This window comes from Pygocentrus nattereri, chromosome 30, assembly GCF_015220715.1.
Source record: "Pygocentrus nattereri isolate fPygNat1 chromosome 30, fPygNat1.pri, whole genome shotgun sequence".
In the NCBI taxonomy this organism is placed as follows: Eukaryota; Metazoa; Chordata; class Actinopteri; order Characiformes; family Serrasalmidae; genus Pygocentrus; species Pygocentrus nattereri.
Genome location: NC_051240.1, coordinates 12473711 through 12500971, shown reverse-complemented (window position 1 = coordinate 12500971; position 27261 = coordinate 12473711). Strand labels below are relative to the sequence as shown.

Below are 27261 nucleotides of genomic sequence, written 5' to 3'. Positions count from 1 at the left end.
CTGTGAAACTGCTACATAGTGAAATATAAGCTTATCTGTCTATCAAAATGACACACAGAGTGCTCTCTGTAGCCACTTAGCTTAGCCTGGTTGTACAACAACTGAGACCTGTGTTTTTCTCCAAGACCCTATGCTGTTTAGTCTGATGTGGCTCTGTGGTCTGCAGATGTGTTCAAATATACAGGACATGATGGGCGGCTTTTTGTAGGTATGATATCACTATAATTCTACAGTCTCATCTATGCTAGGTTCAGTAAATGTGGTATTGATGTGGGATTTGACATCACCCATATTTAAAAGTTCAGTTATCTTCATGTGTCTTGCTGTGCTTTGTGAGAAATAAATCAATAAATGGAACCATGTTTTATTGAAAACTGGCAGTAAATGAGTTTACTGGCACTGGGGGCTGTTACTACGGTAACTCAGTTAACGGTCACAGGGCACAGGCCTGCTCTCACAAAGTCAAACCCTGTGTGTGTGAGTGTGTGTTAGTAATGATCCAAATGTCCCTTCTCAAAATCCCTTAAGCCACTCCTGTCTTTTGACACCAGATAAATGACACTGATGCGACACAAAGAGAGAGAGTGAGATGGGGTGAGAGAAAGACAGAAAAAGAAAGAGTGTCAGAGCCATGCTGTAATTGCCATTCAGTTTGAAGCCCTGTGGCTTTATGAGGGAGGCAGAAATCACCACCGCTGTCCCCTTCGTCATTCATTATCAGCGTCTGGCATCTGTCCAGCATTGCTTCATTACTGCTCAGCTTTGTTTGTGCGTTAGCCAGGCCTGAGTGGGATGTAACAGAAAATTAGCAGGAATGCGCTTTAAATGCCAAGTGTCTGATTTACATTTGGTGAAGTAATTGGGGAAATTGTTGCACTTATTTTTGTTTTGCACACACTTAATAACATTTTAGTCCAATACAGCACAGATTAGGAAGAACTAAATGAGTCAGCCCCTCGGCTCTTTGTTATTGGTCATGGAGCACACATGCAGTTTTTATGGACAAAAGTATTGGAAAACAAACTGTACTCTTCTGGGAAGCTCTCTTGAAGATTTTGGAGAGTGTCTGTGGGAATTTTTGCCCATTCAGCCAGAAGAGGTGTCCAATGGGGTTGAGGTCAGGGCTCTGTGAGGGCCAGTCAGGTTCTTCCACACCAAACTCACCCAGCCAGGCCTTTATGGACCTTTCTTTGTGCACTGGGGCTCAGTCATGCTGGAACAGAAAAGGTTCTTCCCCAAACTGTTCCCACAAAGGTGGAAGTATCCAAAATGTCTTGGTCTGCCGAAACATTGAGATTTCCCTTCACTGACCTTAGGGGCCTGAAAAGCATTATCCCTCCTCCACCAAACTTTACAGTTGGCACAATGTAGTCAGGCAGGAAATGTTCTCCTGCCATTTGCCAAACAGAATACAGAATACTCCACAGAATACATTTCTACAGCTCCAGAGTCCAGTGGAAGTGTGTTTTACACCACTCCATCTGGCGCTTACCATTGTGCTTGGTGATGTAAGACTTGCATACAGCTGTTCAGCCATGTAAACCCATTCCATGAAGCTCCAGTTTTTGTGTTGATGTTATCCATCCATCCATCCATCCATTTTCCAAGCCGCTTCTCCGTCAGGGTCGCGGGGGGGTGCTGGAGCCTATCCCAGCAGTCTTCGGGCGAAAGGCACGATACACCCTGGACAGGTCGCCAGTCCATCACAGGGCAGTTGTGTTGATGTTAATGTAAGATAATACAATGGATATTGTAATTCTTTCAAAATACTTACATTTGTGTGTTTCTTCGGTTGCTCGCGCAGCCATCTTGCCAGCTTTTCTTTTCTCATAACACCCAGTTTGGAGTGTCACTCTGAAAAACCTGTGTTTGGAGGCCCATGTAGCCCTAACACTTCACCTTAGCCCTCTATCTCAACAAAAATCAGGACACTCTAACCTTAGACGTGAACGCGCAAAACAGAGGGCTAAAGGCTAAGTATTAGGGGCAAGCGGTGAAATGGGATTGGGTCTTTGCATCTGGGTTGCTTGGTTCCTAAATGCTCTGCCTTTTTCAATAATGCCACTCACAGTTGCTTGTGAAATATCTAGGAGGGAAGAAATCCAGACATCCTATTACAGCACCATGCTCAAATTTACTGAGCTCTTTAGAACGACCCATTCTTTCACTTATGTTTGTAAGGCAGACTGCATAGCCTGACTTTATACACGTGGCAATGAGACTGAATTAAACATTTGTTTTCATGATTAAGAGGTGTGTCCCAATACTTTTATCCATATAGTGAATGATTAGAAGTACCACTTTGAAATTCTTTGTTGTTGTAGTACACTAACCCATTTTGCAGTAGCCATAAAATTTTTTGATATTTGTGAACTGTGTATTATTTACAGAACCTGAAGTAAGCAGTATTTCCACCTTTGTAGGCGATAAAGCAAGCTTTTTTGTGTCTAAATCAGGAGTGATCACAGGTTTACCCAGTCATATTGGGAAAGAATATTTATTAATCCAATTTTTTAAGACAATGCAGTTTGATTTGTTTTCTGTGAGTGCTGTCACGGTATTATAGCCAATCAAATGATTACACTCTCTGCCAAGCTCCGCCTTCTTTTCTCAGCCCAACAGTCACTGCACAGCAACTGTTGCTATCCGCCATTAGCCTTTAGTTCAATATTGGTGTACCAGTGTTTGCGTTAGAGGCTCTGATTGCAGTTAACAGACGCACCTGTGGAAGTGCGATTCCATCCATACAGTATGCCATTTTCTACCCATTTAAATCCCAAAAAATGTTTTTTACTGTCGTCAATTTTACTACAAAGGTTGAAATCTAATGGTACTTCAGTGAATCAAAGGAAATACATGAATGGACCATAAACATTTTTGTGACCACCATAACAGCACGTTTGTTGTGTTCACTGAGCCACTGTGCTTGTGATGAGTGGACAGATGATTTCTAGTTCTTATAATGAAGGATTTTGCTGTGTTGGTTGTGGTTTATGTGAATCCAGTATTCTGGTTGATTATATATAGTAATATCACCATAGGAGTGGCAGCATTGGGACAGGAGGGTTGACGACTGCACTGTGATCGGGAATAAGCTACAGTTTGATGTTGCATAATATTAGCCCCCCAGCCCCCCACATTGCAAGTATTTGATATGTTTTTCATGACCCCCGTTGTTTTTTTTGTTTTGTTTTTTTCCCTTTCTTTGCAGTTAGTAAGGTAAATGTCTTTGGTTTATTTAGTTAATGTTGTGCATTAAAATAAATGTTCTGTGGTGGTGCTGCACTAATTTAATGTGATATGTAATACAGGACATGTGCTTTGAGCCGCAGAATGCATACACTCTGCATTTGAAAACTCCTACGCGAGAGAAAGAGAAAGAAGCAGAAAGAGAGAGATGTGCAATAATAAGGCTAGAATGGGACTCACCCATGTACTTCACGAAATGGAATGCTTTTAGAGTGAGACTCAACTGGACATTTTACCATCTGGTAAAAAGTACCAAAGGTGGACACCTGGCAACCCTTCACTTATGCCTTTACAAAAAGCATTTATCTCAGCACAAACGGAGAAAAGGAGAGAATGAGAAACTCACTGGAATGAAAACGGATGGATTGCATGGGCACAAACACTGTGCATAAAGATTCCTTAACCAATCTTGAGTTAAAGTGCCATTACAGCCAGTGAACGTGAACTTTCACCATCATCAGCTTGGCACAAATACAATACTGAAAACCCCTGAGATGGGCTAACAGAGCAGAAAAAATATAAATGCAAACAATGTATTGTATGCATACGTCTCATATTTCAAACTCAGATTTGTTCAGCACAGTGCCAGGAGGGCGTGGTCATCAGCGAGTGGTAACATTGGTTGACTAATTTGCATATTGTGACAAAGGCTGTGTCCCAATTTAGGGGCTGCATTTCGGATCAGCCTTCGCGGGTCTACACAGCCTTCGAAGGACACTCCTTCACAGACGTCATCCTTCAAAAGCTGTGTAGACCCACGAAGGCTGGTCTGAAATGCAGGCCCTGGACTGGGACACAGCTAAATATTCATCCTGAGCCATATCATGTGCACCTATAATGCTGAACCAGAGGGAGGCACTGCAAACATGAAACAGACCACAATAATGTGGGCGGCGCAACTTTGACAGAAAGACTGACCATAATTTATCAAGCAATGTATTTCAGCTTTTCAATGAAAACCAATGAGGTTTAGCAGTAGTGTCCAACTGCAGAGCCGCAGAACCACAACTTTAGACCTCACACTTTCAAACCTGCACTTTTAGCTCTGATTAGAACAAGATTAACTGTTGGATTCTACTTCCACTTTATTGCTGAAAGAAACCCTTATATCAAAAAAACTATTTGTATTTATGGTAACATTATTGGTTATTTCAGTACTAAAGTATGTTTTGGTACTGCAGGATGCCGTTAGGCATGCACAGTTGAACATTATTACTGCTCGTTCACACAGCCCGTCTGTCCGTGTAAATCTCAGCTGGCTACCTACTTCCTACTTGGCACACCTTTTAGGTAATGAAATCACAGAGTCTACAACCAAATAGCGCATTATATTTCTAATAGAAAGCTATTTATTTTCAAAAAGCTGTGCAACTCCGTATCTAACATTTAGTGCACTGTTTCAGTGTAGAAGCCACCGTTTCATGACCTATGTAGTGCACTCTATAGGGAGTGGGGAACCACTTGAGATTCAGCCTCCATCTTCCAGCCAACGCTCAACTATGCCACAGACTTTGTGCTATATTTCATGATCACATGAAAATTTGAGTGTGTCTTTATAACATTGCTTTCTGAGCCCTCCATGTAATTAAAACATAAGGTGCAGTAACTGCTTAACATCCCAACCACTATGTAGAGTCATATCCAGAGCTGAGAGTGTGGGTCTCACAGCCCAGGTCTGTGTGGTACTACGGCTCTGCAGTTAGACCCTTCTCGAGTTTAGAGTTGAATTACTCTTTAAAGCCTTAGGGAACCCTAAATATTTTCTTTCTAATTGTGTTCATTTTGCTCTTGTGGCCAAACAGTACACATGTACAAAGTACGGTGTCCAATGAATAACATTCCAACATGCATTAAATGATATATTTAGAATTTTCTCCTCATTTGATGTAAACTGGGCAGTGCTAATATTGAGTAACGTTTACATGAGCTTTACCTTCACTAATCTCCAAAATAGTGGAAGCAGAAGGCAAAAATGCTCTTCACTTTTAATGGAAGTTAATGTAAGAGATTTTATTCCAAGTAATTTTGAAATTGTTCCACATGTAGAGAACTGCTGCTGTGTTCAAATGAAAACACACACACACACACACACACACACACACACACACACACACACACACACACATATATATATATATATATATATATATATATATATATATATATATATATATATATATATATATAAAATCACAAAAGTGAGTGTAGAGCAGTGTACAGCTTGTATAGCAGTATAGATTTACTGTCCTCTGAAAAGAACTCAACACACAGCCATTAATGTCTAAATAGCTGGCAACACAAGTGACCACACCTCACAGTGAATGTCTAAATTGTGCTCAAAGTGTCAATATTTTGTGTGACCACCATTATTATCTAGCACTTCCTTAACTCTCTTGGGCATGGAATTCACCAGAGCTGTCCCATGAAAAGATATAATAAAATACTTGCAGAAATATAAGGGGTGTACTCACTCTTGTGAGATACTGTGTGTATGTGTGTGTGTGTGTGTGTATATATACACACACACATATTGGGGGTGGGGGAAAAACTCGATTCTTAGATGCATCGCAATGTGCACATGAACGATTTTGAAAAATCGATTTTCTAAATATTTCATTTAGAACGTAACATTGATGGAACGTAAAAAGCGGTATTTGGAAGTGGGTAAGTGCAGCGCCCGGACAGTCTGTGACAGCACATAACAAACCACAGCACAAAACACTACTGGATGAGTGAGAAATCCGAGCAGCTCTGCATTAAAGCCAGGCTCAGTCAGGAGTCACAACCCAAATGTTTAGAAGAGCCATTTTGTCCTTTCAACAAAAAGCAAACCACCTTGGGAGCCACAACATTTAATGTCCAGACTTCATGCTTCAAGATGCTCGCTGTGACCTTTTAGCTGTGTGGTGTACTTTTTATATCACATTAGTGATGCGACTGCACTCAGTGCAAAATTGAATCATATCCTGTCATTGTATCATGACTGGGATGTTTTTGATATGAAGAAAGCTGCAGATGTCCTGTCCTTTTTTCATCTTGGCATAGTCTTTATAGAGAGAGTAATTGTTCATGGCAGGTGGTTCTCCCTCCTCCCCTTTCGCCCCCCATTGCTCACTAGCAGCTCAACACTAAGTCACAACATTTCAAACACAGAAAGATGGTTGATGTGTTAATCTGAGAACAGTGACAGGGCGAGCCTCTGATATATCTTTTCTTGTGTCCTTCATTCGGTTTCCTCTGGTGTGATTTTTTTTTTTTAAACAGTTAATAAGGTAAACATATAAGTTTTCTTTAAGGAACATTGTGTGTTAAAATAAATGTGAAATGGTGCTCTACTAATTTGACATGATGAACAGATGGGATGTGTGATTTCAGACTATGCCACAGAACACACCCATGTGTATGTGAGAAAGAGACGTGTAATAACAGATAGAATGGCACTTTATGTACTTTATGCTAATCAATAAAATGGACAAAATTTACGTTTCAGGGTGGTCACTGACGTTTTAGCTTTGTGATATAGTTTTGTACGATAATAGGGGTCTAGCAAAGCAAATATCAAATTGCATCCCATCATTGTATTGTGACTAGATAGACATGATAGCTTGTGGCTACAGCGTTACATTGAAACACTATAAGGCATAGATTTTGTTACGGATATCGTTTATATATCATTATATGTTGAGTGCTCTGATAAACCAAAAATGGGAACATTAACTTAATGATTCATGGTTTGAGACGGGTATGTGATCTTTTAGATATGTAGTTTTCACAGTGCTAGTTCACGAGGTATTAGCTTTCATTATTCAAAAATGAAGAAGCTTTCAACATTAAGTTGGGTAACTTGGGGAAAGAAGCCCCCAAAGAGTAAGCTGCCCCCCCCAACTCACCTAATTTTCTCTCCTGATCAAGTGATGGGATGAACGGCTTTGTCTAATTAATTCTGCAGTTTCATCTGAATTACCGCTTTCCTGGAATTTATTTCCACAGAAACGTTTCAGGGTCAGTTGATGAATTTTTTTTTTGTAATTTGATAATAATGATTAATATTAGGTTACAAGAAAAAAGGTGTTGTGGAGGTTGTGAACTGAGCAGTACATTTGGTTTTGAGAGGAATGTAAAGTTGGACTTGCGGGCCAAGAAGTCCCCCTTTAGTCCCCAGAAAGCCCAACTTACAATACTGTACAAAAATCTGAAATTATTAAGGCACCAAGTTCAGGTGGTGGGCTGTGAACTGGCTGTCATGCTTTATAGTTAAAATTCTAGTTGCTGTTCAAGTTGTTATTGATGCCATTCCACAACCACCACCACCACCACCACTACTACTACAGCTACTACTGCTACTACTGCTACTGTGCTACTGCTGCTATTACTCATGTACTTAATGTAATCACACAACACTTCATCAATAAATACAATTTACATTTTTAAATATTTTGTCATTTGTTTTTTATCATATAGCATATACTAAAACATGAATTAATAGAGACAACAATATCATTTTTTGTGTTGTCCTTTAACTGTGTGTGTTTAATATGCATCATCATCCTGTACATGATAACCTCATGCACAGATGGGCTCCCCCCCCCCCACACTTTTCCTCATGAATTGGCTGATTAAATAACTTTAGGGTAAGGGCGATTTTTTTTCCCTGGTCCTTCATGAATGAACTTTTCATATTAAAATTAGATTTAAAGAGCACATTTTCAGGCCGCTGCAGTTTGAATTGTATCTTACATTATCAACAATGTTGTCTTAAGTTATAAATGAAACTGTTTTTAAATGAAACTAAAAACAGACCCAAAACAAACCCAACAACAGGATGCTATATGTGTGACAACACAACCACAGCTAACTGGCAATCTGGTGCATCTGCAGCTGTCCAGCCTCAAGCAAGAAAGTGGACATAATCACAAAAATGATAGAAAATAATCACAATTTAAAATCACGATCACAGTATTGATCAGAATAACTGCAGTTATATTTTCCCCAAGTGGTTCAGTTTGGTTCCTGGATGAGCCGTTAAATTGTTTAAAAAGCCTGGCTGTAACACGCTGAAGAAGCTGTGGCTGCCGTTGGAGCTGAGAAAAGGCCTGCTGTGAGGATGTGGCTGGTGAGATGTTGATGTTAAGCATGTTTTGTGAGGAGGTGGATTGCTTGCCCTCTCTCTCTGTAAGTGGGTGTGTGTGGAGCGCTCACAGAAAGGTCACCCTGCTCAATCAATGCCTATTACTGCGGATTTGAAGCTGCCGCCTCCACCACAGAGGGTGAAGCTAAGGTCTGTATTAGAGTCATACTCTGGGAAAAAGACCGGGTTACGATGGAGGGAAAGTTTTGCCACAAGAATTTTAAATGCGCTCTTTGCTCTGTCCTCACAGCATGGAGCAGTAGATGTGTAACAGTGGCCTGACCTGCACTCAGACCCTCACTGCTTTCAGAGAAAGAGTGCAAGCATGGAAATGAAGGCAGAGAAAGGAGGAGAAGATATCTGCAGAAAACAGAATACATCTGAGGGTTTTATTAGCTTCTTAGCTAGTAAAAGAACTGGATACTCAGAGACCCGGGCTGGGGGGTGGAGGGGGCCTTAAAGAAGCCTGGACTAAAACGTTTGCTTTGGTGTGCCATTTTAAATTTCTAAGTAATTTTTGTCATAAAGCTGCAACGAATATTTGACGAAATCTGATAAATACCCCACCCCTTCGTCTCTAAGCTTTTATATAGAGTTTGTGACCTAGTGCAGTCATTTTGTATTAGATCGCTAACAAGAAACTACAGGCTCCAGTGAAGGAAAATCTCTTCTCTGCCGAGCACTTGATCTTAAATGACAACAGCTTTTGAGGGGGAGTGAAAACTGTTCCACTGAAAACGGCTGGGAACAGCACCCATTTTAAAGCTGGAATGTCTTCATGCTGATACAAAGGTATAGCAGAAGAATATGTTGTGCCTTGGGGCATAATTTGAATAATTTGTGTAATTTAGAGGTAGTTAAATGTTATGAGTTGGGTAGTCACTGTACACAACGAGGTCTATAGTCTGTAAATACTACCACTTTAGACCAGATTGCGGAGGGACAATAAACAGACAATCGTTAGCTTGGTGCTAATGTTATATATGAAATCCTATTGACAGGCCAATGAAAATCAGCATAATGATGGCAGTGGAAATTTCATGGAAATATGACCATTAAAAAGCAAATTAAACAGTCATTGTATTAAACATTGCTTTATTTAAAGTGGGCATTAATGGCATTCATGATTTTATGTCTTACAGACATAAAGTGTTAAGTTTTGTACGCAAATTAATTTTACCTTAAACCTCGTCACTTTTTTATCATCCCAGGGATGGTGTTAGTTGGGAGCCCTGCAAAAACAAAAACATGGCAAAAATGTTCTTTCTGCAAAAAAACCCACAGAACTATACATATCACTATAAACATATTGCATGAACGAAAAAGTATGTAAAGTCATATACGGTTTGTATTATGGTGCATCGCTGCAGTCACTATATCTCCCAGAATATTAAACTAAAACATGCTTTTCTTATTGCTGCCAATAACTAACGATATGCATTGCGACTAATTTTGATATTTCAGTATTGATAAGAATTTCTCAACAGTCATACGGTTAACCACAGAGAAGGAAAAACAATGGCAAGCCTATCAAATATCAGCCTAAACGTTTGAGTCTCAGCAGCACGAAATCATGACAAATGTCATTGGATTTGACGCAAATGTTGCATGAATTCCACTCTGGATGTTTAGTCGCATTGCCGCAGATTGGATACGGATTTCTGCACTACATATGAAAGCATCTCAAATCGGAATTGAAAATGTCAGATTCAGTTTGTTTTTTGCTGTTCACACCGACACACAGATGACACATCTGTGTCACATATGAGGAAAAAGATTGCATTTGGGCCACCTTTACCTGCTGTGTAAACGTAGCCAAAAACAGCCAAGGGAAATTGTTAGGTTTTTGTGCTGGATGAATGACAGAGGCCGCCTCTTCAGATGAGCTAATGAGGCAACCACTGTCGTGTTGGATGGAGAAAAAGAATCGGTCTTCTACACAAGGTATTTTCTCCTCATTGGACGATGTCCCAACAGGTTGTTTCTGGATCTCGCTAACATCAACGTTACTGATATAGCTGCACTATTTCTGCTTCCTCCATCACATCCTGTACACCATATCCTTAAAAACACGTCCTTAACAAACATTCTCGTAATAACGCAGTATAGCATACTCACTCACAAATATGAGGAAACTCATTGCGTTTAACTGAACTGTACTGCAGTACAGTACCTGTGCACATCCATAGCAGTAACTGCTTTTAAGGATTTGAGCCTATTTAGTGTTTAGTTCTGGGCTTAACCAAGTCACTATGAACTACTGGTGCTGTGTCATCCTGTCCTTCTTCCTTGAACTGTCCTTGTTTAATGTAGCTGTCAAATCTTCCATCTATTCACCATCAATCAGATTGTGACCATACAGTGTGTTCCTGTAGTGCAGGTTTTGAAAAATATTCACTGTGTCAAAGCAGCATGGACAGGTGCCATCACTCTTAACTGATATGGCTGGATTTATTAGGTTCCATTACATGTTATAAATCATTTGTGCCCTGAGTGACCTCTCGAAACTGCACAGTTGCTACTGACCAGAAAACTCATAAACATCTCAGCGTAAAATTCCTGATACAGTATTTTATACATCAGAATATGAAGGGTAAGTAACCTGCCCACATCAGCACCCTCACTACAAGAAATTTCATACACGCAGGATCTGTTGCAGCTTTTCAAGGGTTGTGTAGTTTGAAAAGGCTATGTGGAAGCACAATAACAAGGCAGCATGTGTTCGAGCCAGTGGGAGCTTGAGGGATTTTTTTAAAAAAGCCTGAAGCTCAGTTCTGCATCATCCTCTTCAGCTGCATTAACAATGCAGGCCAGACCTGCTGTCTTCCTTGCAGAAACAATTGGGCTGTTCTTATCAATTCCAGGATCCCACAGGTCGGTTTAGAGCTGCCATATGTGATTTGAAACACACATTTGAACACAATGATTGTTTTAATCATGATGAATTTGTTTTGCAGCACCTTTCATTTGTAACATCAGTGCTTTCTGTGAGAGCAGTTTTAGATTGAATGTCTGCACCAGTCGATAAAGGAGGTGCAATGAAGTTCAAAATACCCACACGCCACGTGTTTACTATTTGGAGAGATCCTAATGTTTTGTTCTTCTGGCTTGTGGAGGCGTTTGAATGCATTGAGCATTTCAGGTTTGGTAGATGTAACTGACAAGAACTCAACTACTGCTTTGTGTGTTAATCTAAAGGCACTTGCACAGAGAGGAGTAAAAATTGACCGTGAGTTTTCAGCTACACTGCATGATTCATCTGATGTGCCGAGGGCCAAAAAACGGTTATTCAACATTATCAACAACGTTGACAAAATATTGCCGACAGATATTTCCATTTCCATTTTCAAAGTGATGTTAACCAGTGTCATACCTGTGAACAGATATCAAAAGACACTTACCAGTAATGGCTGAAAGTTAAAAGATAAGGTAAACCTGGGAGCATTTTCTTAAAATCAAGGTAATGAAGTAACAGCGTACAGAACCTACAGAACTGGTGGGAATGTAGAATCGAGTGTTCACTTTTCATTGGAATTTTTGGTACAGCATGCCCACTCTCCGTTGGAGTTACCAGGTCAGCAGTTTACCGGTCAAATCAAGCTAGTTTAAAAATGTAGTCACAAGAGAAAATGATGTAGTTTCAGCTTCTAGTGGGTGTCTTTTTAGCTGAACCTGGCAACCCTGCCCACCACAGAGAATACATAAAGAACAGTGGACAGTCGTTAAAAAGAAAAACAGGTATGATAACAAGGGTTAACCAGTGAGAGATTTTATGGGTTTGTTTTAATATTTAAATTAAAAGGTAAATATAATTTATCAATTTAAGTCTGTCTGCTGCATCTCCAGCATGAGAGTTGCTAAGTTAACTTAAGTTGCTGCCCAAAGTGTTGCTGATTGTTGGTCATGGAGAGTTTTGCCAACAGTCCAGCTCTGAGGCTTGCAGAGCACAATCTACATTTACAGCATTCAGCAGACACTTTAATCTAGATGGACTTGCAGATGAGCTTCATTGTCTGCTCAGTGAAAGTATGTTTGCTAGTTACAAACAGGTTAGAGAAGAGCTGCTCCTGAGCTCAGATATTGCTAGAAACAAAAGCTCATGTTGATACGTAAAGAAAAAAACAGAATAAGTTGCAGTGTAGTATGCAGTACAGTGCATTTCAATAAGTACGTTAGTGCTCACTTAAGTGCTGTAAAAAGAGGTGTGTTTCAGTCTGTGTTTGAATACTATGAGAATCTAGAATCTGTGTGATCTAGAAGGAAACCAACAGCTCCAACAAAGGCATTGTGGTCCAGCATTAGAACATGTAGATCAGTGGTTCTCAGACACCAAGTACCATCCATTATCAAACTAAAACCTCCAAATATCACAAAACACACATGCCTCACACTTACATAGTAAGCATATCGGGCATAACATTATGACCACCTCCTCGTTTCTACACACTGTCCATTTGATCAGCTCCACTTACTGTATAGGTGCACATTGTAGTTCTGCTGTTCTTCAGTGGGCAGAACCACCACAGAGCAGGTACTATTTGGATGGTGGATCAGAACTACAGTGACTCAGACATGGTGGTGATGTGTTAGTGTGTGTTGTGCTGGTACGAGTGGATCAGACACAGCAGTACTGCTGGACTTATTAAACACTGTGTCCACCCACTGTCCACTCTATGAGACACTCCTACCTGGTCAGTCCACCTTATAGATGGAACGTCAGAGCCAATAGCTCATCTGCTGCTGCACAGTTGTGTTGGTCATCCTCTTGTCCTTCATCAGTGGTCACAGGGCGCTGCCCACAGGATTTGGTTGATGGACTGTTTTCAGTCCAGTAGTGACACTGAGATGCTTAAAAACTCTACCAGCAGTGCTGTGTCTGTTCCACTTGACCAGCGCAATACACACTAACACACCACCACCACATCAGTGTGTACAATGAGCGTAGAAAGAAGGAGGTGGTCAAAGTGTTATGTCTGATCGGTGTATATGGAGTGATCGTTTGAAAGTGTCGTCTCTTTTGCCAGTCGTAAACAAAGTTTTTCACCAGTTGTGTGGGGCTTGCCTGCATAGTAGGAAGCTTCCTGGGCTTTGGAAACTAGAGTGGCAGTAATCCTTATTGTGGATTTGTGCTGCTTCAGATCTTTAAGTTTCCTTCTATAGGTTTATCCTTCTAGTGTGCATGCTTACTGCTCAAATTCCATCTTAAATGTGCTGGTTTCATGCTTTCTTTTCTGAGAATCTCACAGCACACAACGCTTTGTGGTCTTGGTTCTTGCTCCGTCCCACTATAAGTAAATCCAAAAATTAGGTAGCTTGTGTCGTAACCATCTTGTAGTGTCTAAATTGGGTTGGGGTCGTTGCTTCTGGAATCTGCTCTCTTCAGCCTTGACATAATATTTATAATGAGTTATTTCTGGTATTCATTTTTAGCCACTGTTTCTGGCAAACGCGAGAGACCTAATGACAACGTCTCTGAAAGCTTAAGATACAGTGAGCGCAAGTTTACACAGTATTTTTCAAAAATAAACCAGATTATGTAAATTACACAGTTCAACTTTAGAATTTCAGTTATTTGTTAATTCCTTTTTCAGTGCACGTAGCAAATTTCCCAAGGTCGTTGAGGTGGCGTCCCATGTTGGGGTGCTATGCGTACCAGTTTGAGAACCACTGATCTAGATGATTCAGCAGTGAATGTGTATTAATTGCAATCAGTAGACTTTCAAATGGCTCATGAGGCAGTTAGAATTACAGTATACCAGACCTCCTGTGACTGAGTCTAATTAGCATAATCTAAATGAAATTCACTGAAAAGTTTGATTATAAAAATGCAAAACCAGGATTGCTGTCAACTTTGAATTGTCACACATGTGGAAGCCTAATATCGCCCATCTCTGTATCTGCTGTCTCGCTTCTGCTCTCTTCTCCTTTCTTCTCTTGGTGTGTCCAGTGGCTTTACTAATGGCTTGGGGTGACCTTCCTGCTGCATTATACTGCAAATGCAAAGTGCAAGCATGAGAGAGAGAGAGAGAGAGAGAGAGAGAGAGAGAGAGAGAGAGACTCATAACTCTGTACTTTCCTGTACCCACCCGGTGTGTTTTCTATTGGTAGCTATATCCTTCTAACTTTAATGAACTAAAACAGAAAGAGACTTTGAGAGAAGGAGAAACAGGGCCAAGAAAAAGGGGAAAATACAGCAGAGCTATGCACACCCTGCTAAAGAATGTGCCCTTGTACTTCACTGCATTAGAGGGAGAAAGAAGGAGAGACAAAGAGAGGATCATCTTTCATAGGCACCTGCAATAACGCAGTGCGGAAGGAACCCTATGGTGATTCAACTTGTAATTCAGGCAGAAATGAGAGTAGCACAGTGAATGGAATCTGCCTCATATAAGTTCAGTTCATACTGCACCCTGAATGTCTAATATGGTCTTAGACATAAAATAATAGTAATATACTGTTATGTTGTGAGGTTAATGTTTGGGGGGAATTGATAGTTTATGTTGCCGTGGTTAATGAACAGTGAGAAGGTGCCTATTTGAGCTGCAGGCTCTTATTGATTTCCTGTTTAATTGGAGTTAAAACATCCTGCACACAGAAGGGTTCTAGTGCAAGCTTTTGAACTCTAGACACTCTCTCACCATTTTCCCCTTTTCATGTTTATACCTTATTCAACACAAAATGTGTACCTTTTTCTTTCCCTCCTGCAGACTCTGGGATTGACGGAAGGACAGAGGAACAGTGAGGCCAGATATCTGAACTCTCACAGCATCACAGCAGTAATGTTTTCTGCTTCAAGACGTTGCTTGAACTTCCAGTAAGCTGCCGACTATGCCATTCTGAAGCACCTGAAATTAAGCTGTTCAACGTCAAGCTCTCACCTGCTCCATACTTTATTAATGACCACTGGGACTGACGCACTGCAGCATTGACAGATGCACACAGATGACAGCAGACAGGACAAGAACCCTCGCTGAATTACTTAAGGTTTGATCAAAACTGGAAAGTACAGTCACAGCAAACTAGACATAGTTATAAGGACAGTGATTTTTCATTAAAGTCTCCAAGCCTGACTTTAAATGTTTTCCTGGTACAGTTGAAATGATTAGCAGGGTTATTAGGGCCTTTGGTACAATGTCTTTGAATACTCTGTCTGAATTTTATCAGTACTATAACTGTAAATATAACTGAGCATGATTAGACATTAAGTGAGGAAAGGACTGCTGCGACTGGAGCGATGTTCTTTAAATAACTGTTTGTGATTGGCCAGCGGGCTGGTTGGCAAGCAAGCCAGCCAGTGACGAGATGCCCTCAAAGGTGTCGTGTCTGTACCTGCTCACAGTGCTCTGCTGGGCCAGCGCTCTCTGGTACCTCAGTGGCTCCCGGCCCTCCACCGCCTACGTGGGCCAGATGTCCATCCCCATCCGCAAGCAATCACCCAGGCTCCTGAAGAACATGACCTTCAGCAACATCCGTACGCGCACTCTCAACCCACACAGCTTCCGCTTCCTCATCAATGAGCCAAGCAAGTGTGAAGGCACCGCACCCTTCCTCCTCATCCTCATCAGCACCAACCACAAGGAGTTTGATGCACGGCAGGCTATCCGGGAGACGTGGGGCGATGAGAGCTTGTACAGTGAGATTCGCATTGTCACACTCTTCCTTCTTGGCCACAATTCTGAGCCCGTGCTCAACCAGATGGTGGAGCAGGAGAGTCAGATTTTCCATGACATCATCGTGGAAGACTTCGAAGACTCCTACCACAACCTAACCTTGAAGACCCTGATGGGAATGCGCTGGGTGTCCTCCTTCTGTCCCAACGCCCAGTATGTCATGAAAACTGACAGTGACATCTTCGTCAACATGGACAATCTTGTTCTGAACCTCCTGAGACCAAATGCCAAGCCCAGGCAGCGTTTCTTCACAGGGCATGTAATAAATGGAGGGCCCATCCGGGACACTCGCAGCAAGTGGTACATGTCTCGGGAGATGTACCCCGAGAGCAAGTACCCACCTTTCTGTTCCGGAACTGGGTATGTGTTCTCCGGAGACATGGCAGAGTTGATCTATAAGACTTCCCTCCACACGCCCCTCATTCACCTCGAGGACGTGTATGTAGGCATGTGCTTGCGCAAGCTGGGGGTTCACCCCATCCAGAACAGTGGCTTCAACCACTGGAAGATGAGCTACAGCCTCTGCCGGTACCGCAGGGTGGTCACTGTGCACCAGATCTCACCAGAGGAGATGCACAGGATATGGAACGACATGTCTAGCAAGAAGCATCTCAAGTGTTAACAAAGACCAGACACTGCTGGTTTGGGGAGAAAGAACATGCTTTACATCACCGCTTGGCTATTCACAGACCCTTAATGATGCTTTTTGATGATTTTATAATCTCAAAACTCAAATTGCAAGTGGTTCAGTTGTGGTCTATGGTTTATGGCAGGGGTGGCCAATATTATCTGCAAAGGGCCACTGTGGCTGCAGGTTTTCATTCCTACAGTGCAGGAGATCACATGATCCTTTGTTTGACAGCTAAGCCATTAATCAAACTAGTGGAATCAGGTGTTCTCTCGCTTGTTTGGAATGCCCTTTGCAAATAAGTTTGGACACCCCTGGTCTATGGTAAAGAGTCTCGCAGGCCAGGCGTGATGTCATAACAAGAACATTTGGGGACAACTATAAGAAGCATAGGTGTAAACGTTGACTTAGGTTGTGAACAAATTGGGGGTGTCATTTCTAAACCAGTTCATCACCTAATGAAGGATGATGTTAGAGTAGGGGGCGAAGACGCATTTGTCAGAGTTTTCCAACAGACAGCAGGCCTGTCGTTAGCCTATTGTCGTTTTCATACAATTAACAGTTCCACCAGGGAGATCTCCAAATCCCTAAAAATTACAGACCCAATCCCATTTCACCCCTTGCCTGTACCACTTAGGCCTTAGCCTTTTACCACTAAACCACTCTGTTTTGCACATTCATGTCTAGGGTTAGGGTGTCCCAATATTTGTTGAGATAGAGGGGTAGGGGCAAGTGTTAGGGCTATTTAGCCCTTCATATGGAGGGTTTTCAGAAGCTCTGAGTGTTAAGAGAAAAAAGAAAATCAGGCAAACTGACTGCGCAAGCGACCAAAGAAACCCACAAATGTGAATTTTCTCTATTAACAAATTATGACCACTGCATTATTTTATTATCTTAATGTTGTCTCATTGCATTATAGTGGTTTTCTTCATAACAAGCATTAAAAGATTGCTAATAGCATGCTAATGTCTCGGTAGCTAGCTAGTTAATTTTCCCGTTCCACCTTAAATGGTCCAACTGTACTGATGCCTGAAGTGCCAGAATGTAACTGCTGCACCATTTAAGGCGGAATGGGAAAATTCAAACAAAAAGCTGGTGAATATCTGACTTCAGCTTCGTATCACCAAAGAATTGGCAGTGGGCAAAAATAAATCTTATACCCCCTTTCTGAAACCATATGATGCCCTAAATGTAACTAAAGTGATGATGCTGAACTTTCCCCTCCTCTGCTCTCGCTGAAGATGGGCTGGTTCACCTACAGAGCACCACTAGTAGCTGTTCTTTTCTATATATATTTTTGAGGGTTGTCCCATTTCTTGGGGCAAGATTTCAACCACTACCCCTTGTAACTCAGTTCCAAGTGGTTAGGGTGACACTCTACAACAATGGGTAGGGGTTAAAAGAAGAAATGGGATTGGGCCCATTAGCAACGGATTTCATCGCAGTCCAGCACCAAACCTTTAACAAGTTGTCCCTAAAGGTGTATTCTCATTATGAGATCTGGCCCCTCATAGAGTGGTTCTGTTGTAGAGGGACCTACAAGGTCTTTGTGTATTAATATGAGCAGGTTCATGTAATCACATTAAGAATGTGTAAGGCAAAATATCCCAGATCAGCAACTTCAGGTCTTTGATGAAGCTCTGCAGCTGACTGGTTTCAAAGTCATTCAGTTAAAACCTGAGCCGGGCATGAATGTTGTGCTGCATAGTATTGGTCGAATGTGTGGGTAACCACTTTGTTCATTTACTTTCTAATTTCAAGATTCAAATATACACAAGTCTGATAGACCATCAGTACCGTACGCCTGCCTCAGAGTCAGCAGAGAGCTACCAGCACAAAGCTGCAGTGTCCTGATTTTTGCCATTAGCTAAAATCCTCAATCCTACTTAAAACATTGACTGATCAATTCAGTGTTGTCTTTGTATTCATAACTTTGTTGATCCACAACTGTGCAAATATGAAGAAAAAATACACCAGCAAGGGGCAAACAGGGGACAAGACAGTGAAGGAAACCTTAATAACAACTTTGTCAGGCTAACAGGAGCTTAGATTTGCTTGGATGCACTGAGATGCACATAACAAAAAAATGTGTGCAGCAGGCTGTGCAACTCAAAGTTACACACTGCAGAATGCAAACAGGACATTTCATTTAATCTGAGCTAAGTTTTTTGCTTGCTGTCACAGTAGATCTGTGCCTCTGACAGAGGAATCAGCAGAAACTTGTTTAACATTTAGGTTTTTTATAAGACAGCAAGACACCAGATTCATCACATAAAATATATCTGCATATCTAACATTTAACCTTACTAGTGAGACAGGGCTGGCCTGTTTGGCTCCTGATGGCTCCTAGTCCAAAACCCCTGGAGTATTAATCCAAGTGGTGTCATAAACAAAATCTGTGTATATTTTCAGCAGCTTTGCAAAGCAGTAGAGCTCAGTAGTGAACCGTAATTAAACAATTAAAATAAAGTAATGCCAAAATAAATGTACCAATTCTCTGAGTATATTGAGAGAACACATGGACACAAGGCCTCATACAGACACACATGCACACATTTGCAACCCACATGGCGTCGATGTATACAGACACATAAAGTGCAGATTGTACATTATTGGAAGTGAAGACAGTTTTTGGTTTTGTATTCCAGCATTTTACTTTACATGAAACAATAATTATGAGGTTAAAGTGCACTGTATCTTCTCTGGTGAGGCTCTGCCGGGGCTGTCACATGTCCACTTTTGGTTCCTGTTTGTTTTGAGGGCCTTCAGTAAGTGAAATTCATGGTGGTCATATTATTGACTTAGTTAAGAACAGCCCACCCTTTGGCCATAGTAGCTTTTGCAGTATTTTTCAGGTTAAGTATCTCCTGCAAGGTGATACTTGTATAGTAGTCTTTGACATGATACTGTGCAAAAGTTTGAGACCAAGTTTAATTTATTTGATTTCCATTCGAAACGGTCATTAAGTACAACATTCATTTTTCAGGAGATATAACTCTGGGTGTCAACCCCAAAGTCCAGACCTCAACATGTTCAGTATGTTTGGGGTTTTTTTAAAATATAGTGTCCACTTACTGTCCTCTGAATTAGACACTCCTAGCATATTGGTCCATCTCATAGATGTAAAGTCAGAGATGGCAGCTCAGTTGTTGCTGCACATTTTGTGTTGGTCTTCTCTGTCCACAGGACACGATTGGCTGTTTTTTTTTTTTGTTGTTTTTTTTTTTGGTGGACTGTTCTCAGTCCAGCAGTGGCACTAAGCTGTTTATAAACTCCAGTAGCTTTGCTGTGTCTGATCCACTCGTACCAGCACAAGACACACTAACACACCACCACCAAATCAGTGTCACTGCAGTTCTGAGAATGACCCACCACCCAAATAGTACCTGCTCTGTGAGGGTCCATGGGGGTCCTGACCACTGAAGAACAGGGTAAAAGGGTGCTAACAAAGTATCAGAGAAACAGATGGACTACAGTCTGTAACTGTAGAACTACAAAGTGCAGCTATACAGTAAGTGGAGCTGATAAAATGAATGAACGTAGAAACAAGCGGGTGGTTTTAATGTTATGGCAGATCGGTGTATATTTTCTGCTGTTTTCCTGACACTAAAAAATGAAATAACTTGTGCTTAATGGCAGTTTTGACTTGAAATTTAAGAAATGAACGGTGGTCTCTGACTTGCACAGTACTTGTTTCTTCCTAACATTGGGCCTCATTCACCAACCAATCTTCAGAAGAAATTTCTTCTTAAAGCACACATTCGCAGTTTTTATTGACGTTCACCAATGGTTTTCTTATTTGGAATTTGTTCTCTGGTTAGAACAGACGCTACACACACTCAAGAGCACAAAGGTGTGACCAGTTCTGTGGTTTAAGAAACACATCATGAATCTGACGTAGACTTTTTCTAAGGACTTTTCTCAAGAACACACTTAAGAAACGACTTGGGACAATTTTTGGTGAATGAGACCCACTGTTCCTAACACTATGCTTTACTGATTTATTCTGTCTTTCACTGCTTTCTCCAAAACATTATGGCCAACATTAATTGCCATAATGGACAGCTTCCTTAGACCACATTTTGACATAGTGAAGTTCAAGAAACAACTGAAATTGTTTAATTTTGGTCATTTACTATGATTAGAAAGAGCTGCTAAATGTAATTATATGCAAAATAAAGCTCACTTTCTGCATTTTAGCCTTATAGTCTGGACTGCAGAGTCAAAACAACCAGAAATGTGCACTGTCCAGATACTTACAGGCTTCAGTGTGTATCCTCCAGAGCATATGGAACTTGGCAAAGTTCCACTAAAGTAGAGAAAAGTGCTGGTACTAAGCCTCTAAGCTTCTACAATATGCCAATAATTATCTATAAATAACAACGTCCCTGATTATATTTCCATCAGCCAAACTTTCTGATCTCTGCCTTTTTCCAGCTTTTTCCGAATGTATTTGAGGACAAGCATTTCTGATGGTATGTGTTGATTGTTTTCAATGTTACAGCCACAGTCAGGGATTTGTTAAGCTGTTTTAGATGGCGAAACTCCTGAAGATGTTTTAGATGCTTCAATTGCTTCATTCAAGTACAAGCCATCATTGTGGCCGGGAGCTAACATTTTAGACACTAAACATTCAGAAGCTAAACTGCTTTTTTTGTTTGTTTGTTTGTGTTATTAATTGATTCTTGCTGTCCTTATGAATTTTTCAGAGCTACATTCTTCCTTCAGGCCAAGATGATAAAGTCTGTTGTTCCCTGACTGTGGCTTTTGGTTGAGTGCGTAATGGTGACGGCTGGACGGTAGAGGACAGGAGGACAAGTCTGTCATCTGCTGCACTTCATGGTAATACATGAGAGCCATGATAAATAGCACTCTTTGAACTGTTGTAAAAGGCTGCAAATTGTGCACTTTACACACAAGGGAAAAGGTTCCTTGGCAAGGCATCTCTGAAGATTTAATAAAACATATCCTTCACTTTTTTTTAATAAAAATGCTGATCTGTTTGTTGAAAGTGTCCGATTTTTACTCAAATGAATGGTGTGTAATTGTTGGAGGCGGTCTTGTACTACGTCTGAACACCCCCAGTTAAATGGCATGTTTTACTGATTTTTCTAAGTGAAAATAAGTTGCACATTTCTGCACATTTTAATGCATAATTTATTTAAATATGGTAATTTACCAAAAAACAGTAACTGTGCATTAAAATGTAACTTTTTTTCACAAAACCTAATTTGAGTAGGCCATACTTCTGCTACGACTGTACATCTGAATAGGTCTGTATTCTGAACTGTATATAATGGACGTGGAGCCTTCTGGCCATTTGAAGACACCTTGTCTGTAATGCTGTGCCAGATTCTATACGAGCCAAACACTTCCTTTGAGCCGTGTTTGTGGGCATGCTCAGTATGTGCCAAGGTCAGCTAAGCTGAATTCCAATGCAAATGCTGCAGATTTACTGCCACCTGTTGGTCAATAGCTAGAACTACACCAATCTCGACCAGCCACACCCCTGCGTCACTGCTTCTCAGAAATAGCCTGAGGTTCACTACTGCTCAAAAGTTTGGAACCACTTGCTCTATCAACTTTTTTTACATATAATAATTTACACAGTGTGGATGTTAATATTATACTACTTATATAAAAATATATTATAAACTACTTGTCAAATCTTATTTGTAAATTTTTGCAAAAGAAATCCTGTGAACAAGAATGTAGTAAATAATAAACAATATATTGAAACCTGTCCAGTAATGAGCCCTTATCATATGTATTTTATTTTATTTTTTTCCTGAGGTTGGGAACATTAATGTGGATTTATGTAACAAGAACAGTTCTTTTTTATGCGACTATTTCACAACCTCTCTTCATCCATTATAATTAATCGGTGTGTTCTTTTTACTGTACCTTTAAGACTGAGATATGTAATTCTGTTCTGCTTGCCAGCATTTTTATTTTAAAAAAAAGCAAAAAAAAATGAGTTCTTGCTGCTCTAGTCATTTTACAATAGAACCCACAGCTTCACATTTACAGCCTCCCAGTTAAGTAGTAATTAAGTGAAAACTGTGTATATATTATAAACGTTAATCATTTTACATTTGTCTGCAACCTAGCTGTAAATATAAATAATATCAGTGATTCAAAACTTTTGAACAGAACTGAAAATCTGATGAGCCTTTTTTTTTAAACATTCTTCCCATTTTAAAGAGTAAATCTTACAGATACTGTTCTGTAACATAGGTAACATGTTCTGTAACATAAGTTACTGATGTTTATTTGGTGATAAAAAGGTGGTACAAAATTTCAGACAGATAAAATGCCTCCCGTTTGGTCATAATATAATAAGTGCACCGAGTACATGAATATAGTAGTGTTCTTAAAATAGACTCTTTCCCTGATACAGTTGCTCAGATTTTCAGTGTAAGACTACAAAGGCACTTACTATTAAAGCATCATTATTCACAACTCATCTCTGAGCAGAGCTACTAATAAGAAGTAAATGAGGAAGGCATCCAAGGAGGTGGGATGGTGTTCAGAGGCATAGCCAACGGGTGTCCAGAGCTACCCTCCAGTGAAGCACAGCCATCGGTCTGGCCTCCTCAATTCAACTGAGACAGTCAGAGAAGTTCCTGTGAAAGCTACAGCAGATCAGGTTGTTACCCAGCCAGATTTTACAAAAGTACAGAGAGGCCATGAGCTGTTACTATAATTTTCTGGATTGTTATCTTGAGATAATGAGTTAATGTGAGATATATATATATAATGTGATAAAGTTGCTATCTTGAGATCACAACTTGAGATAACATTATTTTTAAATAACTAGATATTTAACTCGTTATCTCAGGAAAACATTTGTTATTTAGAGATAACAAGATAATTAACTCGTTATCAAGATCAACCATCCAGAAAATTATAACTACCTTATGGCCTCTCTGGATCTAACTCCCTTATAGTATTTCCTTTTTCTTTTGTAGTTTGCTTCCCCAGTAAAGTCTTACATTTTTCAAAGCTTACATTTTTCAAAATGATAATATTTTCGATTATATACATTTTAATTTGCATTATGTGACGACTAGAGACGACTATACCCATATTGTTGCCGTTGGAACAAAACCTTGTCTCTCTCAGCGCTCTCAAAAAGTAACTTTAGGGGAAAAAAGCATTGCCAACTTTCAATGCAAGTTAATGTAACAAGATTATATTCTGTCATTTTTGAGTTTCTTTTCGACCGTTTGTCATGAAATTTCGACACAATGTAAATGGCAGCTGGTATTTTTAAATGATGCGAAAATGAAACTCTCCGACAAACAATAGTGATGCCTTACAGAACCACTTCATGGTGAAATGGTTCTTCACACTGATGGAGAATGTGTTGCATATGGTTCTCTAATTAACCTTTTTTGAAAAATTCTATACAGAACTCATGGTCCTTTACTAAAGGACCCTTGAAGAACCATTGTTAATTAGGTATGCTCAAGTAAATATAAAGCTTCATTTGTATTTATATACCTTTTAGCAGTTGCAGTTTAACAGTCCTGAAATCTGGTGGTGCTAAGTGCCACTTCCTGCATCCCTGAAGGCATCTGATCCGAGATCTGTAGCTCCTCTTTTCTTCTGTTGGGCCAAACAGTTAGCATGACTGCACTGTGCCGTTCTGTACCAGCATTAGCTTGTGTGACTGGTTTCTTTTCCATCTTTTGTGCTGTTAAATCAAGACTAGGAAGCATTAGGGAAAATCTACAGTGACGACAGCGATGGCGACCTGTTTGTGTAAAAAAGTTGTTGATCTCCATTCTACTGACAGGCAATTTGGAGGATTTAGAAATGTGCTGATTTTTGTTTTTCTGCGTGCAAAAGAGCAGGGAAACCTCCAAAAAAAACACTGGCCCTCCAGGACTGGAGCTGTGCACTCCTGGCATAGGGTGTTACAAAAGTAACTTCAGTGAACAGCTGGGTCATTAAAGAATACTCCAGTGTAAACAGAAAACTTCTTGACTAAAAGCATGTGTAAAGTAAAAGCACCTGCCCACTGGCTTCCACTGTATGCATGCTTCAAGTCAATGGCTTTTCTGTTCAGGTACACATGTCTAAATTTGCATTTTTTGTAATCAAATGCAATCAGATGCAGCAGATAGAGATTAGGCTGAAAAACCTGGAGTACTCCTTTAATCCATCCTGGTCGATCTGCAGTCAGCAGGGTCTGTAAATGTGTTAAACTGTTTCCAGGTAGAAATGCCACCGGAACCATCACTCTCCATGCTGTTTGATGTTGACGGTGAAAAAAGACTTGTACGAGCACTGCTCCTGGTCTCTACACTACGAGCTCTTGTCCATGCTGGTCGTACTCCAGTAATGAGTGGCGGTCCAGATGCGGGTATGGCTGTGTCTTGGAGCGGCCAGAGAGTGTGGGGGGCTGGGAGGGCATTCCAGAGCTGTGGCTGGACTGGCTGTGTCTGGACCAGCCTCGCTGTAGAGCACGCGGGCTGCAGCGCCTTTCCTCCAGTCCCACGTGGGTGCTGACCTGAGATGAACTCAAACTGCTCATCCGGCCATGAGCCCGTGATTCATACTGCTCCACTGTCGTCTTCTTATAGCTGAGAGAAAGAGAGACAGAAAGGTTAAGTGGGAAACTGGTACAACCTTCTAAAGGCCTGACCTGAACCCGACTGAACAACAAGAACACTGAGTCAGGCCTTCAAACACACACTCCAAAATCTTGTGGAAAGCCTTCCTGGAAAGAGTGGAGGCTCTTACCACCATAGAGGCAGGGAGCAAGTCCATATTAATGCCCATGGTTTTGAAATGGGATGTCCAACAAACTCATGTAGGTGTGATGGTCATGTGTCCACATACTTTTGGCCACTCCAGGTATCTAATGATAATGTATTAATAGCTTGCTTGATAGCACACTATGTGATGAATGTAATCACTAAAAAATTCACTGATGAAAAGAAAGAGAATGTGTTCAAACACCCTTGGGACAACTTCATAGCACTTTTTTAGAGATGCACTCTGTGACTGGCTTTAATTCTTAACCACTCCAAACCACTGTGTTGTTGTAAGCTTGCTGAGTGAAGCTTTAAATGATTCATTAGCTGTGTGAAGCCCACTCACAGACGCAGCAGCAGAGAGGAAACCAGCACAGAGACGGAGGAGGCAGCCATTGCAGCTGAACCCATCCAGGGCTGGAGCACCAAACCAGCAGGCATAAACACCCCTGAACACATGTATATACACACATGTATTACAGAAATACAGAAAAACACATATGTGCTTAAAATCTAAACTTTTAACTGCAGTGCATTTCACTATAAATACCTTGCACAGCTGTTTGCAAAAGGTTCAACACCCATCCTCAGATTACATGTTTTGTTGATTTTCTAAGTGAAAACGAATTCACACATCTGCAGAAACCACACTTATTTATGGTATCTTTTTCTACCAATTTTATTGCATAATTTCTATTTAAATGAACATCTTGAGAAAAATGGACCAATATTTTTGCACAGGCCACATTTCATGTTTTATTATTTTTCTAATATATTAAAACTTTAACACATTGGAAAATAAAAATGACTGTGGACACCCTACAACCACCAAAGGAACATATAAAGAAAAAAAGGATCAGCATTTGATAAAAAGAACACCTCACTAACTGTAAACCATTGCTAACTGTAAAGCATGGGGGGCTAGGATGGCTAGGACACCTTAATTAACCTCTTGGACCCCACTGAATGTCCCCAAAAATCTGTTTTACTAAAAACTTTACAATATGTTGTAGTATATATGAAAACTTTCCCAAGAGTTCGATGGAAAGAGTAAATTCTTAGTCATTTCCCTAACTGAAGAGACAGAAAGAGGTTGGAAGACCATGGTACAAAACAAGGAATTTTACATTTCCGAAAGAGGAACTGTAAAACCAAATATTTTGCTGCTATAGAAGCATCAGTGCAGCTATGGAAAGTAAGTTAGCAGGCAGCCAATGCTGGAGACGCTAACCAGCCTAGGGGGTATATCACACACTGGGGTGGATCTATTATGCCTTGAGGTTGTGTGGCAGCTAGTGGCACAGGAAGTCTTATGGGGATAAAAGGAAAAATGGATTCTATTAAAATTGTGAGAAGGGAATGTCTCATAGCCAGTGAAGAAACCAAAGAAGTTATTACAACAAAACAATGATCCAAAATATACAGCAACTTTAAACATTTTCAAGAAGCTAAAGATTAAGGTTTTGCAATGGCCTTCATCTCCAGACTTGAATTTTACTGAAAATCTGTGGTTATATCTCATATTTGCTGTCCATATGTTCTGCACAGAAAAGTGGGGAATAAATCCTACACAAGGACAAAAAGAAACATTTGGAGGCTCTGATTTTAACCAAAGGGTCTCACTCAGAATACTGCTAAAAAAACCTTCAAAGGTGTCCAAATTTAAGCACTACTTTGTAAATTTGCAGAAATGTCTCATATTTACAGTTTTTCCATGCACATGTTGTATAACTTCTTTTCACTTAGAAAATCAAAAAAAAAGTGTAATCAATTTTAACCAAGCCTCCACAGGTTTTCCATTCTCCTATAAATTAATCACTT

At 40.4% G+C, this 27261-nt stretch overlaps 2 protein-coding genes across 4 annotated transcripts in view; one reads left to right on the top strand and one right to left on the bottom strand.

The window, feature by feature from the left end:
• Positions 1 to 19931, top strand: part of b3galt1a (UDP-Gal:betaGlcNAc beta 1,3-galactosyltransferase, polypeptide 1a) — a 44977-nt gene extending 25046 nt beyond the window's left edge. The window contains exon 2 of the mRNA XM_017702228.2: positions 15085 to 19931. Coding sequence (XP_017557717.1) covers positions 15680 to 16669 — 990 coding nt within the window. The 5' untranslated portion in view covers positions 15085 to 15679 and the 3' untranslated portion in view covers positions 16670 to 19931. The remainder of the gene's footprint in view (positions 1 to 15084) is intronic.
• A 2999-nt stretch (positions 19932 to 22930) lies between these two features.
• Positions 22931 to 27261, bottom strand: part of atp7b (ATPase copper transporting beta) — a 38414-nt gene continuing 34083 nt past the window's right edge. For 2 of the 3 annotated variants that reach the window (XM_017702227.2, XM_017702225.2), the window contains exons 20-21: positions 25787 to 25889; positions 22931 to 25266 (exon numbers count right to left, since the gene is read on the bottom strand). In XM_017702227.2, coding sequence (XP_017557716.2) covers positions 24984 to 25266; positions 25787 to 25889 — 386 coding nt within the window. In that variant the 3' untranslated portion in view covers positions 22931 to 24983. The remainder of the gene's footprint in view (positions 25267 to 25786; positions 25890 to 27261) is intronic. The other variant, XR_001858056.2, reaches the window with a different exon arrangement.